Below are 24,552 nucleotides of genomic sequence, written 5' to 3'. Positions count from 1 at the left end.
GTCAATTCACAAACTTCCCCATCATGCTTTTAATAACAAATAAATGATTATTCCTGCTGCAATCGCAGTGAAAATGGCTAAATGCAACTCTCTGACAAAGATATTTTTAAAAATTTTGTTCTGGTAATATGTAACTTTGTGGGCCAACTAATCCTCTACCACCTATTAGGTTATCAGCTTAGTAACGTTTCTCTTATTTCATTCAAAAAACCCGCGAATAAAGAAATATCTAGTAGGTATACGAAAATGAATAAAAATTAGCCTTTAAATTGTGCATAGCTTGTTTGTAGTAAAGTGTATTTCAAAATCTAAATAAAAACTCAACGCTGTAGGAAAATATTGGCCTGTTATCTCATCCTGATCAGTCTTTAGAATTTTATAAGTTAACTTTTAGTGTATGTTGATATGGACATCATCGAATAAAGTTGGGGATCGGGATGGTACTATGGGTTCTCACCCAGAATGTTTTCGAAACCTGGAGGTGGCAGATATTTTTCAGGGGTATCTCGATCCCTACTTGAGGTGCTTTATGGAGAGCACTTAGAGTGAGTACGCCGTCCTTCGGACGGGACGTTAAGCTGGGGACCCCTTGGCGTCTTTCATTAAAAATAGGCTAATGCCGACGCCGGGTTTCTCTCCACTCTTCATCCTTTCCTCTCCATCCCTCAGCTGTCGGTCGCCTCCCCCATAAAACTACAAAAATAACCGAATAAAGTTATCTTGATAGGACAGGAAAATTAAACAAATATCAGAAAAAATAAGAATGTGAATGGAAAAATAATGTCAATAAAACAATGCCACCACTAAGTTAAAATACACTAAGGTAACACAAAAATGAATTAAAAGAGCATAGCTTAAATCAGTGTCTGCAGTATTATGAGTGTAAAATTATGTAAAAAATCAAAAGGGAAACTGAATAAATAAAGCTAATTGGGTGATAATGGTACTCCATAAATTACATATAAAATGAATAAATGATTGCCCATTTTAAATTAATGTCGACAGAGTATATGAAAAAACTAAAATTCAAGTCATAGCATACTTATGCACGTAGAACAACTTATACAATACGAAATTAGCATTAGAGCCAATCTCAAAGCTTGAGTAAAAAAATAATACAGTGACTGCAGGGTTTATGTGAAATTCAACAACTTGAACAGGATCTTAAGTATAAAGAAAATATTTCAGGAAACTATTTTGATGATATGTGCCTGACATACTGACATTCGATTGCACTCTTAACTATTGAGTTTATTAAATGGGATACGTTTATCTTTTTTTGTCTTAGCCCGGAAAAATAGCTGCTGCGATTCCTTGGTCCATGGTAGAAAAATATGTAATTGATTCAGAATGAGAGGTTACATTTTATGCCACATCATCTAAAAGATAATATAAAAAGCCATCCTGTAGTAAAATTGGTTCAGTTGTGTTGCTCTAAATGGCCACAAGGATGAGCCTGGAGGAATATCCGCACCAAACCAACTACCACAGAAACAAATTATCCAATTTTCTTGTTACTTAGAGTCAATAGTTTTGGTTTTACTCATCAGATTTTTCTCTGCTGGATTCAATATCCTGATCTTAAATAAGAGAGGATAAGGCAGCCGAAAGATTGCAAAACTCTTCCATAGTATTTCTTTGAGCGTAATAATTACTCAGTTTTTAATCTTTAGGATCACAGTTTTCCTTAAAATCATTGACAAATTTTAAATTTGATACGGTCTTGATTAAACTCTCTCGTGTTTGAGAGCCAGAACTGCGTAGCTTTTAGTTCATCCCGCAGCAGCATTCCCGATTTTATGGAAGTTGCAACTAGCTGGCATAGAATGCGATTTCTCTGATAACAGTTTCAAATAAATATTATTTCTTGTTTATCATAGTTTAAATTTAAGATTTTTATTGTTTTTATATAAGGAGAGTTTAAAGAAAATATTTCCGCACCAACGATTTGCGAGCTGCAGTCCAAATTAAGTAAAGGAGAGAAATCATTATGGTTATTCGAACTCGGGAAGTATACGATTATTCCCATAGTTTATAATCTAAGAATTAACATTTCTACCCAAATTCCAAATTTCTTGATACCTTAAATTTTATAAAACCTAATTTTGACTTTTTTCAAGAAATGTCCCATATTCGTGCAAGAAAAAATATTTAGTTAGGTATGAGAACATTATTACATATTTCATTTTTTGATGTCATGCACCATTGAGAGCATGGATTGGCAGACGATCATGTGAAGAATAGCGCAAATATTAATCCTTTAATTTCATTCCAATCCTTTGGTTGATATATTGGCTTCGAGGAATATATTCATTGGTAAATAAACTTTTCTTAATATATTGTTCTATAAAAATGAAAATGGTTTACTCATTTAAAATATATATTGTATGTTAGGTAGATTGCAGGTAGATATTTGCTAGTAAAGCAATAGTACATCCTACCCGGAAAAATCATTAGAGCATTGGAGCAGCATACCATAAACCCAAAAGATAATTTGATCTGACAATATTTATTCAAAAACGTATGAAAAACAAAACTCTTAAAATCTAAAGACTGTCTCTATTCACAGTGGAAATTGTTTAACAAATTGAGTAGTTATCATGAACAGAAATTAGATGATTTACTTGGGATAAACCTTGCTTATCTTTGTTCTGCCGGTTTGGTAGGCCGTATAGAATTAATTTTCATTCGGAATACTCATGTCTTAAATGCAAATCTAGCCTATCTACGACATTATTCTCTACATTATTCACACCAGAGGCTGAGAGATACATAAAACATTTAATTTCAACTGCGTTGGCTCGATAACTTTCGTCTTTTGAATATTCCAGTTCTAATTCTATCAATTAATGGGTTTAGACAAACCAGGGTTTCGTTTACGTTTAGCGTCATTTGGATTTAAAAGAATGGACCGAAGGAACTTACAATTTGAAAAGTGGGAAATTCATTAAAAAACCCGAGTAGAAATAAAAAATAAATTCAACAAACGGCGAAACAGTAAAAATGAGTGCAAGATACATCATATTGATGCTGAGTCACCTTGAATATAAACCGTGCTAAAACTAAAGAAGTAAAATGACCTGCAGACGATTTTTTCGCCAGTAGAAAATGTTGTAAGCTTCTACAATAGTTCTGTAGCCAAAGAGAAGCAAGGAGAGATCCAGGCTCGACCCCCACTGCGTGAAAGTTGACCCCCACTGCGATTTACCGAGAAACACTAGCTGGGAGCAGAAAGGACTGGATTTGAGTGTCCTCTCATCATATCTGAAAGATTGGGCCAAATCCTTAAGAGCAAGTTATTGAGCCGATTTAGAATATCTTATCTAAAATTCTTATCTAAATATCTTATCTAGAAAATCTTATCTAAAATCTTCACTTTCCACCTCATTTTGTGGGAAGATCAACGTGGTGTGGTGGCTAATGTACTGGTCCTCACTCACTATGGCCCGGATTCGGATTCCAGGAGTTACAGAATATGTCAGTGGTATCTCGATTCCTGTTGGGAATGCTATATCGAGAGCATTTCCATTGGAATAGGCCGTCAGACAAACGGGACGTGAAATTATGGGCCCATATGCACCTTTCATTAAGAGTAGGCTAATGCGACGCCGAGTTTTCCTCCATGCATTTACCATTACCTGTACATCTTGCCTTTACTAAATCACCCACCAATCTCTAAAGATATAAATGATATTAGCTGTCGGTCGGCCTTCTTTGATAACTATCATTTCTCAGTTTATAGATCAGTTGAAGCTCCGAGTGGGCGGGCACGGTTGTCGGATCTTGCAAATAAAAGGACGTTGGAATAATGGGGGTTTGGACATGTACTGATTATGCAGTAGACCTGACAACACTGTTGGGAAGATACCGCAGTAAATATCACGGCAGTCATATAAAGACTGACTATCCTCGCTCAATGCAACACTTGACAAATTTATTGATTGCCTGGAGGATGAAAACTAGACTCGTCAGTTGAGATCAGCCCCCATAAATAGGGAAAAATGGCACGAACTTGGTGGTGAGTACTCTCTTGGTGTACCACTTGATCACTAAATTTCACTTCGACCATCCTCGTAGTTAAACTTCAATTTCATGTGCCTCTTTCGCTTCGATTCTTTCCACCTCTTTTTCCGGTCACTAATGTGTCTGACATGTTAAAAACGCTGGGCTGGGAACCTCTACATAGTAGAAGAAAAGCAGACTTTGTGGAATGTTCCGCATTCTGAAGGGGGAGAAAGCTTGGGCAGACCTTAGGAAAGAGGCGGGGAACCTAGGGAGTTTATAGGAGTTTAAAGGGAGAAATTACCACAAATTCCGGGTAAAATGCCGGGCACAAAGAACGAATAAAAACAATTTTCTTTTTTAAATTAAACAATTGTTGATTGGAATACCTTACCTGCAATACTATTCGAGCCCTTTCCTAACAGAATGCTTACTTTTAAGAAAAAGGAATATTAATAATTTGATTGATGTGTGGTGTAAAAATATATGTGACAGCTTAATTTTTTTAAATTTATCTTTTTTTTTCTTGCTGATTGATTGATGTTAATGAGATGGGGATTTTCTTGTTTGTGAAAGAGATTTGTGTTTTGAAGTTTCCTTTTGGTGTAGTTTTGTTTTACTGACTGATTTTACCTATTATCTTGTGATTACTTGGGACTTGTGTGCCACCTGAAACTGTCTATCAGCACATGTGGATTTTAATAAATAAATAAATAATTGTTACTCCCTTCCATCTGTCCACTTTATGAACCGATTGCCTGAAAAAATTCATAAATTATCAGAATGAAAATCGTTGTTTCCTCAATTGTCACAATGAAAACTGCAAGTAGACTGCTACGTGCTCGTGCGAAGGCATTCATGGAGCTGAGTCGGCTCCGGCCGATCATTCGTCCACCTGTATGGATGCGGATCGTCAACTGTACCGTACGTGCGTGTTGCCCGTCATCACGTTAGCAGCGCAGGTATGGTCGGGAGTGATGAATCCCACTAAAATTTAAGTGGTGCATAACTCTACTCTTCGCTGCAGCTTGGGACGCGGTCGTTACGACCGCGTCTCAAAAATGCACGAAGATGGGAAGCTGGAACCCCTGGGCATCCTTCTGCCGATGATCTCGGGTAAATTCTTCGAGAAATAGGCGGAATCGGACGCGCCCCTCATACTAAAGATCGCTGATATCCAAGTCTGGCCGTAGGACCGTCATAAGCGCCCCATTGCATAAACACAGCAGAAGCTCAAACATGCGAAAAAGAGACCAAGGCTCCTCTGAGTAGGGAGGAATTAGATCGCAACGTAGAAGAATCCACCCCGCCTTAGTAGCTTTGGCGGCTTGAAAGGGGAAAGTCCGCGGTCACGCAATGAACCTTGGCTAAACACTACGGCAAATAACAAGCAATATTATATCACACTCGATCAATAGAACACGTACTCCAGCTCAAGCATGAAAAATCCTTGAAATAACAAGTAATACTCTTTAACTCCTTCCTCCCATCGTACCTCTGACCGCATGCAACCATTCACCACAAGTCGTCTTGAAGATGTGTTTCAAACCAGCAAACTGTATATTTAAGTGCATTTTTTGTCTCAGTGTTCCCGCTGCCAAAAGAATTTGCATACGAAAAACACCACAGCAAACAGAAACACATAAAAAAGAAAACTCAAAAAATTATTTCTTTAATATTTCGAAGGTCATGTCGTCATTGGAAGATTAAGAATATTTTTATTGGAAATCGGATATTGAAACATTGATGAAGAGGAGAAACTTAGAAAGTCGAGGAAGGGGTAAAAAAGGATAATCATGTTGAGGGAAATGATGAGAGGAAGGAAATATGCGACATTAAAGAGAACCAATGACCAAGGCTATGCCAATTATTATGTGTTGTACAAATTTTTAGGACCTTCTAGAATGACCAGGGGGCAGTTTTTGTCAAAAGATAATTTGTGGATCCATATTTTTTTACAATGGTGAACAGTTCTTTAAGAATCTTTCAAATTTTGTGAGTGCCGGGAAAATAGATGATTATGTGACTAAGTCTATCCGAGTGGTGTGCCCAGCAGGAACTTGCCTGGCGTAAAAATTAAGAGAAGCATGAGAAAAAGTTCAGTTTATTGCATCAAGTGTGTGATACCCGTATTTTATGCCTACCAGTATGGGTAATACTGTCTTCTATATCAGTTTGGTCGTTTCACTCCCAATCACTACCGCTTTCAGTAAAGGAATTACACGTTAATTTTGAGATGCAATAAACAGAAATAATTAAAAAATTTTTTTTTCATGATTTCCATTATATTATAAATTCATATATGGCCCACATAGAGCTACGGGAATTTACACAGATATTTTCCATGTAACCTATCCTTACCTGCCATATTCAATAGCCTTAGTACAAGGTCTGGAAAAAAAGACAAGACTTCGAATAAATTCTTGATTTTATCAGTTACCATTTTATCATGCTTTTCGCCCTTAAACTACAGCCTTTGGCTGCCAATAGAACATTTCTATCGTTTTTTCCAACTTTCGAATGTCACCTGGAACGCTTCTTTCGGAATAGCCTTTAAGTCTGCGGTACAAATATCTTCAAGATTTTTAAATCGGCATCTTTTCAAGGTGGATTTCTGCTTATGAAATAGGAAAAAAATCTGCTATGTTAAGATCCGGGAAGGAGAGTGGCTGGGGGATCACCGGTGTGCTTTTTTGGTCAAAAACTCGGTAACAATAAATGATGTGTTCACCGATTTGTTTTTGAGATGAAAGCACCAAGACTTGTTTTTCCACAATGTGGCCTCTTCCACAACATTGAGTTTCTAAGCCTTCTCATAATCTGTATGCAGTGCTGTCAATTCAATGTTTGTTCTTTGGAGGCATATTCATTATGAATAATCGCTTCCCAATAGAAGCAAGCGATCAACATCACCCTCACGCTCGATCGCGACATCCGGTTTCTTTTCGCAGTAAAAATGGCCCAATTCACTGTGAAGACTGGGCTTTGGTTTCTGTATTATATCCATAAACCCAGTTTTCGTCGTCTGTGGCGATTGTTTCAATGAGTTTTCGGTCATTTGAACAATCAAGTAGTTCTTCGTTGATTTCAAGACGCTTTTGCCTCTGCTCATCCATTGACACTTGCGGGACAGATTTGGATGTGACGCACTGCATGCCCAAAATGTCCCTGACAGTTAATCTACATACACGTATGTATGTAGATGCATGCACTCAAGCATCCTCACTGCTAACGTGGGCGTCGTTTGTTGACATTAATTGTCTTCCACTTCTTACTTTTTCACCGGTCGATGTTTATCCAGATTGGAAGCGGTTGTACAAACGAAAAAACTGTGCCAAACTCATACATTCAATTCCGAACGCCCCTTGAATCATTGCGTAAGTTTCAGTTGCACTTTTTTCGAGGTTAAAACAAAATTCAACGTATACACGCTGCTTCTCTAACACCTTCATTCTCACCGACACAATATATTGCACAGCAAGTGTGTGCAAGCTCAGACAACAATCGATGTTGTGCGGAGACATGTTGAGATAGGGCCACGAGAAAAGCGGTGTATTACTTCTCACAGACACCTCTAGAAGACGGCAACTCACTTATTCCGATTTGTCAAGTAGTTGGCGCGTAGAAAGACCATTGTTATCTTTTATTCTACAGATTTTGTGCATTGTATTAGAAGATAAAATATAATTTCACCACATTGCCCATCAATTACTTTTAACACTTCTTTAATTTTATCCCTAAATTACATTTAAATGGCTATAATTATTTGTTTACGTCAAACTACTTTCGTAAACCAATTAAAGGCATCATTGATGAGTTACCATGCATAGTAGAAAAATCTATATCATTAGGTATCACTTCATTGTATTGTGCATCAATAATCTTCATGAGGGAATGAGTAGTTACTGAATGTGAGGTATTACTGAATGAGTCAGAGGTAAGTGCCCAGAAGGGCGTTGATGTGCTTTCAAATAAAGGAGTTTTAGGAGAAGGATGGGAGAGGTGGTAGGATTAAAATTTGAAATTTCCATAAGAAGAGGGCAGGATAAGAGTATAAATGGTCGCCTTTAATCAATTTGAGCCCCGTCATTTTGGATATTTTGGTAAGTGGCACCAGAGAAGATAAGATTTCAGGGTTTTTCTGGTTTTGTAGGAATATTTGGCTTTCAAATTCCATCATTGCAAAAGAAATGATTATATATTTAATGTATCTTGGTTCAACATCGCGTAATATGTGATCACTTTTTATGAAAGAAATGTGCACATCAATCTTAAAAAAAACGCAAAAGTATGGTTGAAGCTGAAGTTGGCGTAGGGATTTTGTATATTTTCATCTTTCCATTAACAGAAGCTAGGGCGAAATTGATATATGTATAAGTATTAGCTACCAACAATTACATTTTTCTAACGTACATAATATTATTGATTAGTGCATGGAAAATCTATGCGAACCAATTTTAACGCATAATTTGAACTGATGGGATCATTATATATTTTTTAAATGGGGTACTGTTTTTCATCCTAATTTCCTCGGTAATTACTAGATGTTCATCCGCGTCTCGTTCCTGGATCCACCACGCAGCTTCATTCTCAGATATGTACCAAATATCGGCATTTCTTCCACTTTGCCTAAAATTTCGGTGTCAAATTGTATATTTCTTTACTTGTAAGCTGTCACAGGACAAATATAACTCTAGGAAGATATTTGATTTTATTTGAAGACAATTTCCTCCAGAATCCTGTCCTTTTCGACCTATGCCCTGCGAAATTTAGACGCGCTGCTTTTTGAGCGTTAGTAATTATATGAAAACACACCAAATGTTGCATTAATGCCGTAAGGCTGGGTACAGCCATGATGCTACCGTCGGCTATGGGAATTCATAAACGTGCAGTTCACCCGAAAATACCTGGGATTGACGGACAAATTAACAATTTAATGGTTAAATATTGTGAAATAAAAACTTAACGTGATTTTTGTAGCTCTATGCCAAATATTTCCGTGACAACGTGTCTCAGGCACATCCATCTGCTCTTTTTCCTGAGAAAGCGTTTGAATGCATTCGATCAGCTCTCGTCTTAAGCATGGCATGTTTATTCGAAAAGTACAATAAATATACTGTAACTCTGCTAACTGCCCGTCATGGGGCAGAGAATTTTGCGAGAACAGTCACCCAAAATTCCTCGATGTGTAGTTTAAATCTTAAATGTATATGACCTGCATTTTCATGAGATCAATTTTATCTAAAAGTAGCTTCATCATTTCCATTTCCCCGTTGTATATTACCCGTGATACATTTTCGCGCTTGGCTGTGTGGTCGCGTCACCCACGCATTCATTTGAACAATGCCGATGCACGCAAATGAAATTATTAATAGGGAATCAATACGTTAAGTTAATGTATCTCGGGTCCATATAATTTCCGTAAACCCTCGATAGTACGGAGATATCACAAACACGGAAGTGGTGGCAAATACGTCCAACCCTAAAGCGGAGAGAGCGGGAAGCCGGGTCTCGTGGAGGGTCGGCATCGTGCGCGTGTGCTCTCGCGTTCAGCGAGACAGATCGATAAATACCACCGACAGAAGGTAACTGGTGTGAGTGGTGTGAGTTCTTTCGCAAGGCTCATAGCGGTGGGGCCCAGGGATGAGGGTTTATTTCGTATTTTTGTGTTCAACATAGAAGTCTTTCAACCAAATTGCTGGGATTTTATTGAGTGCCTCGTTCCTCCATATTCAGCATGAAGGGATGCGGACAGCCTGCTAGCGTGTTATTTCTATCTCTCTTGACTTCTTATGTCACCACCTCTGGTAGTAGCAGTTATGACGACTTGGAGCCTTGCAAGGAGGTGGGTGTCAACTGATAATTCCGCAGCTTATCCCACTGACCTTGATATATGAGGCTTATTCTTTTGCTTCTCGTAAATCACAGTAGTTACGCGATTTTTCATATTTTTCGTATTAAGCAGTTTCACAGCTGTTTTTTGTTTATCATTACCATTATCAGCCGTTAACTTGCATTACATGCGATATGTTGTGCAGAGTACACCACGCAGTGGTTAGTTTTTTAGTCACGAGAAGAGCCATAATAAAGATTTAGAATTTTTCCTTTTATTAGGTCATGCAGGAGAAAAGTGCATTTATTTAAACTCTGTGAGGATAATTTTAAGTTAGCACAAACATTGAGGGTTAAAGCATATGATTTCAGCGAACCATATGGTAGTCTGGGAATACGTCTGTTCACTATCTCAGGTCGAATAGTAAAACTGTTTTGGCAGTTTTTTCCCCCGGGGCTCCTCCTTTTGTTGTAACTCTTTCCTCTAATAGTGATATGTTAACAAAGTATTGATTCTTTTTCAAGTAGCCTGAAACGAATTATTTTCCATTTTTCTCCTAATCATTGAATTATTCTTTTACAAAGAAAATAAACACAGGAGTATGAACTCCACTCGGTCAGTGTGGTAGCCAATAAGAAGGCCAGCTAACCTAAGGTTAGGATTTCGATTCCCGCCTCAGGCAGTGTTTGTGTGGTGAAGTAGGGGAATTTCCAAATCAAATTTTTGACGAGATATGATCCCAAGCTATTAAGAGCTAGATAAATGCAGATAAGACATAGATATGATATACATGTCAAGAAATCACTCCACATACGTTTATGCACAGATATTCCGAGTTAACCATGCATCGAAATGTTTGCCTATTGTAAAATTTCGAAATGCTATTCAATCACTTGTGCAAAATATCATCGCCAGTAGACGTTTATTACTTCTATTAATCCATCTAAATTTAAATATTCAGTATTTCAGGGCATCATTTTTTTCCATATATCCCTATTCAAAATGGACGTGAATAATAAACATATAACGCTAGAGATGTCTGGATCTTTCTACTCGTTGATTTTGGATATACTTTCAGCATTGAAGACCGAATATTAGTGGTTTACAATTGAGATGTATTTCCGTTGATGTTTCTCTTATGTTCTGCCTTCTGATGCTAAGCGTATCGGACGCAATGTGCCCTTTATAGTCCCTCATACTAACCATCGGTTTTTTCTTAATGTTATTTAGCGATATCTTTAGTTATCTTTAGTTATTTAGTGATATCAGTTTTCCCTGCTATGGCAGATGGCAGAGGATTAAGGATTCAAGTTCCAATGCCAAGGATTGCTGCCTTTCGTTTGCCACGAGTGCAATAAATCACAACCTGAGTACCTAGATTTTTACGTATATCCCCTCGGAAATGAACGTTTCTTGCAATGTGGCAGATCTTCTTGGAGTGTATAAATGGCTCCGAATAGCATTAGGAATCAGTGTATCCCAATTTTACTGACCAGTCATAATGGGTGTATTTCCAAATATCAATTCAATGTACGTGAGAAAAAGCCAGTGCATTTTGACAAGCGTAGCAGCTGGCAGCGTGACAACGCCGGGGCTTTCAGTCGAGGATATCTAATCAGGTTTCTCCAAAACTAATCTCATTTCCGGCAGAATAAAGATTATTTTCTTCATTTGTATAATTTAGTTGGGTCGGCGCTTTTATCTGCAGCCGTTGGTTGCCCATTTACATTTAAAAATGCCATGTTATGGCCTAAAAGTCGAATTTCATGGAAGTTATGCCGCGTGTTCTGCAGAGGTGGGCAAATATCCACAACTTAGCACGTTTCCACTAAATTCACTTCTTTAAAGGGAACAAGAAAGATGAGAAACATAATTTTTGTAATCCTGTTCAGTGTACTTAACCTACTCCTCCAAGTGCCACCCAAGCGAATATTTCGTGTTTTTTTGCGAATGAGACTATTTTCCCATTGGGTATCAAGTGACATTCGTAATTAATAAAAATCTACTCCGGTGTCATTGACGGAGAGAATAATGAGTGAACAAGTATCTATAAAGGAGGAGAAATGACAAGGTAAATGGGCAGTTCAACTGGTACTTTCTGCTCGTTGCTTTGAGAATATCACTCAAGCCTTTCTAAAAGTAATTTAAAAATTCCCACTCCAATGCCTGTCTTATAATTGCCAAAAATATTTGGAACACATTCACGCTGTATTAATTTCTCGGTCCTGATGTTTGAATCAAGACAGATAGTGAATGCACTTGCACACATTAATTTTGTGGTATTACCTTGGAATTTAAGTCGGATTGGTAATATAACAAGGCGATAGAGAATTTTTGTGTATGACAATGAGAATAATTGGATTATAAGAAAAGAAAAGAGTAACATAGAGGGCAAAGGTTAGAGAAGAGCTCTGAACCAACTTCAATGAATTATGTATTTAGTTAACATCCATATTTTACTTCACCCTCAAAGGTTGAGTTCAGAAGTTCTTGACGTGGAGCGAAGGATGACGCCAAAGGGAGTTACAGCGAGTATGACGTCTGTATGGTAGCATTAGGAGGAAGTTGAAAATGAATGGCAAAATATTGCATGGGGGATAAAGGCTCAAGCGAATATACAAGGAAATATGACGTGACGCATAGAGAGATTCTAAAAAGATTGTAGTGGTTCATAGTTGAGCTTCACACCCTACGGATGGCATATTGTACGGAAACGGTTATACGTACGCGACACGGCCACTGGCATGCCACAGTAAAATCCGCCTTCGCTAAAGATATAAGCCTGACCCTGGGCGAAAGAAGTCGTTACCTTAGGCACCTCATTAATTCAATTCATCTCAATATCTCGCATTCAACGCCGACTATTGCACATCAGTTACCACTACATTTCATTATGGCGGCACTAACAAATAGGATCTCGTTAACTGAGCCTATGGTGCTGGCTTCAAATACTATTCGTATACATGATTGTGATGGTGCGGTGATTTGACCTTAATAATTGGGCCAGCCTTTAAATTGACTTAATTTAAGCAGATGAAAAATTGCGACCCTGGTTATGTCTGCATTTTAATGTATGGGTCTGCGATGAATTAAACGGAAATCATATTGTTTGCCCTCTTTTCAACTGATTGAGAATATAATGTGAAAATTAGCATGAGTGAATACATTATCTCTACTACTGTCATAGTTAATCTGCATATAGCAAAACAACAGGAAATGATTTGCACAAAGAAACTAAAAATATGGTTCATTATTTCTTGAAAGACTTTCTTAAAAGTATAACGGCTTATCTTATCTCAATAGGTTGGGTGCGAAGCGAAATTTTAAAACCATGGAGGCTCAAACTGCCTCAAATATCTTGGTCTCTGTTTGAAAATTTCTGACTACACTTTTTTTCTTGCTCCTGTATTTTACAAACGATATCAAATAAAATTTGAAGTACTTTAGAGTTTAACTATTGTACCTGCACTAATATTTGTCATTTCCTCGTTACGTTTTCACCGCAGTGCAAACATAAATGCCTACATTTATCATGAGCCCTATAATTCATATTCAGCCGAGAAATTTGATTGCCATGCTCAACATTATGTATAAGTCATTTTCTTTGGCAAGAATGTCCACGCAAATTGGGACTCATTGAAATTGACAACTAAACGGTCAAATGTTCATCCGATTTCTGCCACGGTCATTCTTCAATAAAGCAGCTTACTGGACGTCGGAGGACGGATAAGCTGAAGGTCATTAACATTTTCTTAAAGAGGCTAAATTTAGCTCCCTTAATTGTTTATTCAACGTGTCCTATCACGCTTTTCTCCGTTATTTCAAATTAAACTGGCTATGTCTATCGACTGATTGTTTGAAATGGTAATGTTTAAGCTCATTCATCATAAAGAAATGTTAATTTTCTTTTCCTGATATGAGTCTGGGTATTGTGGAAGGTCGCTCGTATCTCAATAATTTTCTTTACCTAAAGGTTACTATCTGGTTGTAGATTTGCGATGGCATCCTAAGGTCATCCGTCGTTCTCAGGTTGCCTATTTGCCCCAACTGCCAATCAACCCCGAGAAAAATTAATGGTGCTCACCTTATGTTCACTTAAAAGCCATATTAATTGCCAGGCGTATGCATTTCCGATCCACAACATTTTTGTGGAGAAAAGTGTTATATTGGACGGTTGCCTACCCACAAGGAACTTGTATTCTGATATACCTATCGTATAAACCATGAACCCAATAGTCAACCCGAAGGTCGGTTTGGTAGGTAAGGGTAGAGTTCACCCAGTACCAAGCCCGATGCCGTGTGAAATTCACACATCAGGGTAAGGGGGCCAGTTCCTTTTCCTGTGTAGGCTATGGTTTTCCAGGAAGATCTGGTAGCCAAAAAATCACAGCTTGGCTGGAGCTGAGCATGCCCAGAAAGGACCTCTCTTATATAAAAGCATTTATTTCTAATTTCCTAAGTATTATAACATGCTCTTTAATCTAATAGTTTAAAAAATTAAGAAATAGTTTTTCATATAAATTATGGTTCCCAGCGTAAGCTGTTGACATTCCAAGGAGCCAGCCCCCTTAAACAGTGTCATTAATTTCAAGAAAGATTTTTAAGTTTGATTGAGGAATTTTTAAAAGAGTATAATTCTAGCATATTATTGATGAGGGGGTTTTTGTCTTTAAAGGGTTGCATCACATTGCTTTGATTAACCCCCAAACCCTACTATCACCCTCCGCCACTGCTTTACCCCATTGGATATATTGAAGAGGGTTTCAGTTCATGTTAATCACAGTGGAATGTTACAAATGAAAATGAAGAAAAATTCTATAGCACAAAATAAACTGATGCTTGGTTTAAAACTTTTGAAACACTGCACCTATCTCAATAACTTAATGACTGGATGCTAATTTAGTTAAAGGTGATCATTTTGTTTAGCAATACAATGGGGTCAACTAAAAACGCATTATTTGTTAATCCCTTGTTACAGGTAAATTTAAAGCTTGCTTAACACGATGAAAGAAGACACTTTGGTTTTCCACTTGGAATTTTTTTGTTATGACCTAGGTTTCATAACAATGTAAAATCATCAGTGGAGACGTTATGCGGTAATGAAACCTAGGTTGTAATAAAAAAAAATTCTAAGGGGAAAAGCAAAGGGTCTTCTTTCATCATGAAGGATTTTCACCATGTTATGCCTGAAACTGTATCATTTATTACCTGCTTAACATAGCATAAGAAAATTATCTCTAATGATCTGTACATTCAAAAATAAGATACATCAAGATAATAAGTACATATTATCATAGAAAAATAGAGAAGTATACATGACGATATCAAATATATAAAATTAGTACGCAAAGTATATTTATCATTGTATCATGCATACTTTTACTTAGCATTACAATTTTTCTATGAAATAGGTCTGGAGTTTTACTTTAATTAAACTCTTGCATTTCCTTTTAAAAACCAGGTAACTCACTGATAAAAAATCTGATGCTAGTGGCCATTGAGCTGTTTAGTGCCAGTGCAGTTAAGATGGCGTTAAATGTCAATATCATTTGGACTGCTAGTGAGATGATTTTGAATATATTCAACCATCAATATGTCCATTTGGTTCAACTAAATGCATAATCTGTGGTACAAATAGTTTCACACATTAAATTTAGGTACAAAGGATTTTTCAAATTTATGAATTAGATGGCATTATAAATGTTCTTTATGTTCGGTTTCCATTTTAGGCCATTATCATCCCGCACAGTCAGGATCTCAAAGCTACTATCAGTAACACCTGAAACAACATTGTAAACTGCAGACATCTTGATGTGTATTCTTTGCAGAAAATTTTGTGTCAACATCGTCAAATGCTTTGATAAGTTTTGTTCTAATGTTGATAGCTGTGGACAGAAGTGTTTCTCATTATATCCTAGACAATTAATATTATCTAGGAAAACCAAACCATTTTCATAACTGAGACTGCCTTAAATTAAAATTTGCCTTATTAAATTAAAATTTGCCTTATTATCAACAATATCCAGATATTGGGCAAGAAACAAACTTGTCATGGTTCCTTAATTACTGCCCTAAACTGAGCTCAAAAAATGTTGATAGCAATTTTCGACAGTGTTGCAATTATCAATTGCATAATTTTCAATAGAGGGTAATGGCAATGGAGACTGCCATTACCCTGCTATGCCTTTTAAAATAAATTTTTTAATATCCAAAACAAATGCATTTTTAAAATCCCAGTATGCACGTAAAATACAAAATATCCAGAAAACCATATTTTTAATACAACATTATTATAGTTACATTATTTATGATATGAAGCAATAGCTTTCAGGTTCAGGGGAACCACAAGTGGCAAAAGAAATGAACTGACCTTCCCACCCTGATGTGTGACTTTCGCATTCCATTAGGTATTGTGTTAGATAAGCTCTCCCCTCACCCATTAAAGCAACTGTCAAGTTGATTGCTCTGTTTGGATATGTGCATACTTTTTATCTCTCGGTGGGAAAAATTATAATCACATACATGTCTGCACGCCAGTGGAAATGCTTATATAAGGTGTGACAATTGGCTATGCATCTTGCGTAGGCAGCTAAATAGGCTGTGTATATGACGTAAGCAGTGTTGTCCCTTCCTTTTGAGTAAACATAATATTTCTGCCATTCTCTTTTGGCATAACCATACTCAAGAAAGTCTTATTCACTGTTACTTCAGGAAACTTACTCTTTTTCACTAATATCTTCCATTATATTCTATCATCGAGTACTTATTTCGTCTCTTTCAGATCCATGCAATATTTAAAATATGATTAATGGTTTTTGAGACTATTGACATTCTTCATCTTAATATCTTCTTCAGTCATATTCAATTATGACTTAATCAGTCTACCCCTTCCTCTCATATCATTTACTCTTCTCTCATATATCTGCATCATAAATTATTTCTTGTCTATGTTCTCAGCATGACCAAAACTATGTACCATAATTCTACCATAGCTCTTTTCTCTCATTGTGCATTCAATCCACATTCTTTCATGGCTTTATCCTGACATACACTAGTTACAATTTCATATAAAACAGTGGGATTTAATACCCTTCCATGCACTATAATTTTTTCTCACAAACTTTGACAAACAACCATTTTTGTATACACTCCACATTATACCAATTACTTTTCTGCTGGTATTCATGTCTTTTGATCTCATCTTGTGGTCAAGCTGTGCAAAGTCATCCACTTATTCGTTTAGTTAGTGGTTTACACTCAAGATGCAATAATTCTTCTTATACTCCATTTCAGACACAACCATGCTCATTTTGGATTTTTTCCTCCACTTTGATAACCTCTATGACTGCATTAAAGCTATCAAAGGCTCCTTGTAAATTTATTTGGTTCTCAGTCAATAATGCTTCAAGTGAGCAAAAAGTGGATGCCTCTATTCCACTTACTATTATCCATGTAGCCAACTCTCAAAAAGGTATCTATAAACACCCTGAATTTATTCAGTAACAAATACAAATTTCACACTTTTCTTTGCTTATGGCCAGCCAATGAATATCCTAATCACAAATTGGTAGGTAAGTACACCTGCATACTCCTTTATACTCTTTTCACAAGTGAAAACTCATGCTTTATACTTTACTCTAAAAATTGTACACCTGGCCCATATAAACCTATCCTTCACCTGTTAGGTGAGGGTTATGTGATATATTTCGTATTTACTCTTTTGTTTCAGTCTGACTGCCACTATGAGCTTACAGAGTGTGATGCAGATAAGGGTAGATGGAGAGTAAAAGTTCCTCTTGTACCTGGGTCTTGTGCTGGTCAATGTTCAGGACAAGTGACTAGAGTTGACAGTTGTCGTGAGTATGCAGTAATGCAAGTTACTTTATGAAATGTATACCAAACTAGGTACTTAATTTTAGAAATAAATTAATTGAAAAATTTTAACTACATTAGATTTAATTGTATTTAAACTTAAGAAGGATTCATGTAGATAGTGAGAGTAAGCAGTTTTTTTCTAGTTTATTTACAATATACTCAAAGATTCAGTATTCCTGAAACTTTGTTTTTTATGCTCCACCTAACTTTTTTTCTCTTTTCATGTTTTTTCTAATTTACCTTTCCATTACTTTAACAGGGATATCATGTGAGCCTGGCAGCTATTTTAATTTAGCAGGTTTAACATGCCGAAAATGTCGGCCTGGTACATATTCATTGGGTGGTGGAGCATTATTTGATACATGGGACACACTACCTGAAGGATTTTATTCTCAAGTGGAGTCATTCAGATCTTCATTTAGTTCCATGGGAAGGTTAGGGGGTGATGTCAATTGTAGTAGGTAAGGCTTTTTCATAAGGCTACATCACTGATAATTTAAATGACCAGCTGAAGTGTTATGTACTCCATTAAGCAAAATTATGGGATATTATTCCCCATTTATTCATGTGAGATACTTTTCATCAATATTTATATTATATATGAAATATCATAGCTAAGATAATATTTAGTTATATCTCTTGCATGCACCATTAAAAATAATCAATTCTTAACATTTAGGATCTATTTCATGGATGTATTTGAAAAAAGAAACCTATTCTAGGTATGGATGGGAGCCAAGAGGGGATTTTATTGCTTCTCTTGGAGGACCATGTGCTGCAACATTAACCTACACAGTTCATTTAGTGAAGCCTGGCAATCTAACATATATCTATCAATACTCTGATAAGGATGTAATAGTGTTTGATTTTGAGGTATGTATGGCAGTGCTCTCATTTTTTCATTTCTATTCCAATATTAAAAAAATATAAATTCTTGTCATTTGAGTAAATAATTGAGTACACCATTGTGAAGGATTAGAGTAATAATTACCAATAGGATAAATCTTGGCAGCTATCTTTTAATACTGTGGGAAATTCTATACCGATGCATACAAAAGACTTGTTCAGAGGCAGGAGAGAGACTGCCACCAAGATGTTGGGGGTCAAATTTATTCTCATAAACAAATGAAAATCATGGACACAAGTCCATCCACTGCAATGGCATATGCATTTAGTATGTGAAGTAATGCACACCTTATCATCCACCTGAAAGGTCCTCAGTTGAGTGGACCTACCCTGTGACTCCTCCTTCATCACAATGCCACACATTGGCCAACACTCAGTTTAACAAGAGAGGTGCAACCTCAGAATTCAACCAAATTGGAGCTTACTTAGTGATTCTCATGTGGTGGCATGGGTACTTATGCTATAATCAAACAAACACCATTGTAAGGCATAATGTAATGAAACTGGAAGTTAGGTGTAACATAGTTTTAATTTTGTTTTCGAAACATTTTACAGGGTTTTTTGCAGCTCTTTTAGTGGCAGAACAATATGAAAGAGAAAATATGTACATAATTCCATTTCAATCGTAGAATCTTTTAAATTCAGCTGAGGTAAAAGGTGTTCCATCATCACTCACTATTAATTTGTTTGAGTAGCCCAAGAAGGGAGGATAAAGCCCTTAAATGATCCATTATTTCCTTAGCTCCAGTATTATTTAGGTGTTTTATTTGAGTCCATTATATTGAATTATCAACTATTACTCAAAATACCTTATTTTATAATGAACCAGCCAAATCATTATGTAAATGTGCCCACAACCATGCTTGCCAATCCCGGAATTTTATAAGGGCCCTATATAGTAGGAGTTTTGTCAATGAGCCTGGTGTTCAAAACCCTCCTAAAGCTCTCAAGTCTCCCTGCAATATGGACCATCAGGCATATTATCAAGGGAATTCAATTTAACAATACCATTGTGACTAGCATGTCCTTCCCTCAGAATCTTCAGCCTATTTTTCTGGTTTTACAATCATATTTCCCCTCTTAAAACAGCCCTGCTCCATGCTCAATTAATTTTTTCTTATTCAGATATGATTTTAACTCATATTCAACTGGCAATTTGAACATGTAAAAATCTAAAACTTTAGCCAACATGGCATCTCTCCTATACTTCTGAAAATGCACTATACAGTTACAGGAAAGCACTTCCTTTACTTTGTTAATATTCCAAGAGTACATAGAAAGAGCCAATGCAGGGAGATCTGTTTGTTAAATCTTTAATACTCTCATATTTCATGTGCATTATTATTCGTATGAATTTGTATATATGTTGAGGAACCTATAAATGTAATTGAATCTTAACAAAGCCCATACAATTATGTATTCTTCTATGGCAAATAAATCTATCTATCTATCATATATGAAAAATCTTGTACCGCTTCCTTTGCTAAAAATAACCTTTAAAGACCATCAGCAGCTTTAATGTGAACAACTTTGATGCATTTCATTTGTACATCATAGTCTTGTAGTATTACAGGGTCCATACAATAAGTATCGGGACTGGTTCCAGATATCAAAATTTACTGTAGTGATTTGTATATGTATTTCCTCTGGCTGAATTATGCTGGATAACATTAGAGAAATGCCACCTTTCTCTTCAACCAAAATCTGCCAAAGGTCCGTTCTCCAAATGGATTTTCTCCCAAAAATATTTTGCATAAACTTTTTAACACCAGTTATGATTTCCTGGTATTCACAATCAATCTGTTAGTAATTCCCTCCTATATTTTTGGTGACGTCGATTCAAGGGCAATTGGTCCCTCTGGCTCATTCTCAAATTTATTAATTCATATTGTCCCAAGAACATAGCAGAAAGCATTGCTATCGAAAATCACAGACAAATAGGGATTGATAGTAATGAATTAAAAATCTTGCTGAAACAATAGATGCTTCTAAATGTCTCCTTGCAGTCTTGAGGCCACAAACATTTGGACTTCTTATTAGGCTTTGACTTCTTATTCTTATTCTAGTACAGAAAGAACAATATGGATAATAAACTAGGAAAAAACTTAGTAGTAATCAATCCTCAAGAAATTCTGTAAACTGAGACATATTTTTGGGATTGTGGACTTGGAGATGATTAAAGCTTTAAAATTTTAAATGGATGCCATGAATAAGAATATCTAGTTATCTCAAATCATTAGGTGTGAATTAAGTGGAAAATATTACTGAAATTTTCAATATAATATTACATGTGTTCTTTAATCTCTGATAAACACAATAACATTGGTACTATTTCCTCCTAAAGAAATACACTGTGCCATCCCCTTGATCCTCCATTTGTTTCAGGCAAATTAAAGTTTTACTTATGACATTATTGTTTAGGCCCAAAATGAGCAATGCCAGTCCGTTGGTGATACTAAGATAGACAGATGGCCATCTGCAACAAAGGAAGGTGAATGGAAGAAACAGGTGATTCACCTAAAAGCTGGCCAAAATGTTCTCCAATGGAAGACAATAGGGATGGACTGCCATAAAGGAAAACCAGTTTTAATTAAGTCTGTAGAAATAACTGGTAGGTGGTTACTTCATTGATGTTAATTTTAATGATCATTTTCTAATTGACAAATTGTAAGTAATCATATGGTGCTAAATAGTTTAAAAATACAATGCCATAATTCTTCAATAATGAAAGCAAGGCATATGCATCATAAAAAAGATATTGATATCATGAAATAAATGCCCTTACAAGAAATATATTAGGGTAGGTTAAATTGATTTTTACAATAATTAGAATATATACTTTTCATAGATGATGGAAGGCTTTTGTAAATTATAATAATTAGTATTGATTCCTGTCATTTAATTCAATCTTCTATGTAAGGGAAGAATATCCTTTTACTTTTCAAATCTTGTCATTGTCTCGCCAGTCCGATGCTCTAAGTCGAAGATCCATGGCTCGAGTCCCGGTCAAGGAAGCTTTTTTGCACTTGTAATCTGCTTGATTCCCCTTACCCAACCATTCCTGTATTTGTCTTTTATATGTGTTCCTATCCCTTTTCCTTATATCTGTATCCATGGAAATGAATATATACACACACATATGTGTCTGTGTGTGTGTATATATATATATATATACATATATGTGTGTTGTGGGTGTGTATGTGTGTGTATGTGTGTGTATATATATATATATATATATATATATATATATATATATATATATATATATATATATGTGTGTGTGTGTGTGTGTGTGTGTGTGTGTGTGTGTGTGTGTGGGTGTGTGTGTATGTGTGTGTGTGTGTATACACACACACACACACACACACACACACACACACACACACACACACACACATATATATATATATATATATATATATATATATATATATATATATATATATATATATATATATATATATATATATATATATATATATATATATATATATATATATATATACACATACATACACACACACAGTGTATGTATGAATGTATATATAGATGTATACATTCATACATATATATATATATATATATAAACCATAAACACAGTAATCAACCCGAAGGTTGGTTTAATAAGTGATGGTAGAGTTCACCTAGCATTAAGCCCGACGGCGTGTGAAATTCAAACATCAGGGTTGGTGGGCCAGTTCCTTTCCCTGTGCTGGTTATGGTTTCCCAGGAAGACCGGGTACCTGAAAAATCACATAGCTTGGGTGGAGCTGCAGGTGCCCAGAGTGCCTTGCCCGGGAATCAAACCCGGGACCCTCCGGTCAATAGTCCAACGCTCTACCCCCTGGACTACCGCGACCCATATATATACATATATATATATATATATATATATATATATATATATATATATATATATATATATATATATATATATATATGTTTTTTAAAGACATTTTTAAATTGCATCCTCCGCATCAACTACAACCTTGGCTGGTGTGGATTGGGTGATTTGATGGCCCCTTAAGCTCTGCTGGTGGGAGGTAGTCGTGGGGATAATTGATCCTTAAATGGTCAACTGTGCTAGATAGATGGAAAGGTAGGGACCAGATGATAGGTAATCCATTCATCTCTTCGTCAGTAAGGCATCTGGCCCAATGGGGTGACTATACATTTGCCAACAAATGAAAAATAATTAAATACTCGAAAGTATGCCCTAATGAGTAAGGTTAATCTGTGATGATCTAACCTTTTCTCAAAAATATGAACTGTCAGCAGACAGAACCCTAAATTATTATAAAGAAGTTTCATTATTTTCATAGCGGCTTTAAAAGATAGTTTAAAATGCACCATCTCACCACCACATATTCTTGGAATGCATCCCAAATGAATTGATAAGGCAAAAATGTATGGTGGTGGAAAATATTTTTCAATATTGAAAGTACCATAGTATCTGTTACCCTTTGTTAAATGAGTACAAATTTAATTACAGGTGTTGCATTTGCATCCTCCTGTGCTCCTTGTAGACCAGGAACTTACAGTTTCAGTGGGTCACGAACATGTACAGAGTGTCCAAAGAATCATTATTCATCCAAAGAAGCTAGCTCATGCTCACCATGTGATAGCCAGACAGAATATTCACCAAAGGGATCCTCCAAATGTTTAACAAGACCTCTATGCACTGTTAAAGACTACTATGAGACTCGCACACCATGTGATACCAATAATCAGGTAAATAGAATTTTTATGACTTTAGTACAACTTATGATAGTGAAAATAGTGTCCACTTTTTCAGACTAATTGCAAATATTTGCATGTTTTTAATCAATATGACTAGACCCAGAAGCTATATGAATGGATTCAACCAAAGATATGTCGGGATGATGATCCAGAATCAGCACACCTTCCTCCACCAAGTGAAAGGCATGCATGCCCACCTTGTAATCCAGGGATGGAGTACAAAAATGGATCAACTTGCAAATTTTGCCCACTGGACCACTTTTCAGATGGAAAATCTGGTTGTTTGAAATGTCCTCCAAACACAACTCCAAATTATGGCTATCAGTTTGAAAGGTGGTCAGAAATGCCCAATATAATGAGCACAGCATGCATTGAGCCTGATGGTAATTTTTGATTTTTGTGTGACAATTAGCTTATTGATATAATTTACTATAGGTTAGGTACAGCCTAGTGTTAGCAATGTCTGAATGATTATTAATCATAATAAAATATTGCTATTGTTTTTTTAAGTTCAAAATATTCTGAAGTTCCAATACTTTTGAATGTAACTTATTGGTTATGCAACAAAATAACATGTTAATTTACTGATTAACGAACACTTGAGTGTCTGCTACCTAGGGTCAGCTTGTAGCACTGCAGTTGGTTGGCAGCCTGCTGGTTCTTACATTCATTCAGGCCACAGACATACAGATGGAGCATATCTTTTACTTTCCTTGACTGTTCCTGGATTTCGAAATAAAGGAGGCATAAGTGCTGGACATCGACTGGAGGCTGGTAGAATATCCTTCACATTTCAGCTGGACTGTAAAGGAAAATGTGAATTTGTTTTCATGCAGGTAATTTATTAATGATATTAAATTTTACAGCAGTCTCTCTCAAATCATATTTGTTCTTAACATAACTTAAAATGCATTAAAATGGAGCATAATATCTTTAGCACCTATGTTTATAATCCCTTAAAGTTAACTATTTTCAGACTATTGGCATATATTTTACCTTTTATTTTTCACTGAAATTTTATAAGTATTCTAATTTTTTTCTAGATAAATATAATGCTAGTTTCGACAAGTAATAATGTATATATAACTTTAAAAATAGTTGTACATTTTATACAATTTAGCAAGGTACTCCCAATTTCAATGCATAGACATTTTCTTGAGTTAAATTTATACACCTTTATGTCCATTTAAATAAAA

At 36.0% G+C, this 24,552-nt stretch overlaps 1 protein-coding gene across 1 annotated transcript in view; it reads left to right on the top strand.

The window, feature by feature from the left end:
• Positions 1-9,612: 9,612 nt before the first annotated feature.
• The window catches only part of LOC139694647 (endosome/lysosome-associated apoptosis and autophagy regulator family member 2-like), a 34,696-nt gene continuing 19,756 nt past the window's right edge, over positions 9,613-24,552 (top strand). The window contains exons 1-8 of the mRNA XM_071593137.1: positions 9,613-9,847; positions 17,565-17,691; positions 17,970-18,171; positions 18,433-18,583; positions 21,038-21,227; positions 23,109-23,347; positions 23,454-23,739; positions 23,975-24,192. Of these exons, the coding sequence (XP_071449238.1) occupies positions 9,740-9,847; positions 17,565-17,691; positions 17,970-18,171; positions 18,433-18,583; positions 21,038-21,227; positions 23,109-23,347; positions 23,454-23,739; positions 23,975-24,192 (1,521 nt within the window). The 5' untranslated portion in view covers positions 9,613-9,739. The remainder of the gene's footprint in view (positions 9,848-17,564; positions 17,692-17,969; positions 18,172-18,432; positions 18,584-21,037; positions 21,228-23,108; positions 23,348-23,453; positions 23,740-23,974; positions 24,193-24,552) is intronic.

This window comes from Hetaerina americana, unplaced genomic scaffold (assembly GCF_022747635.1).
Source record: "Hetaerina americana unplaced genomic scaffold, ioHetAmer1.1.p SCAF_51, whole genome shotgun sequence".
In the NCBI taxonomy this organism is placed as follows: Eukaryota; Metazoa; Arthropoda; class Insecta; order Odonata; family Calopterygidae; genus Hetaerina; species Hetaerina americana.
Note: the sequence above shows the minus strand (reverse complement) of the source record. Positions and strands in the feature narration are given on the sequence as shown.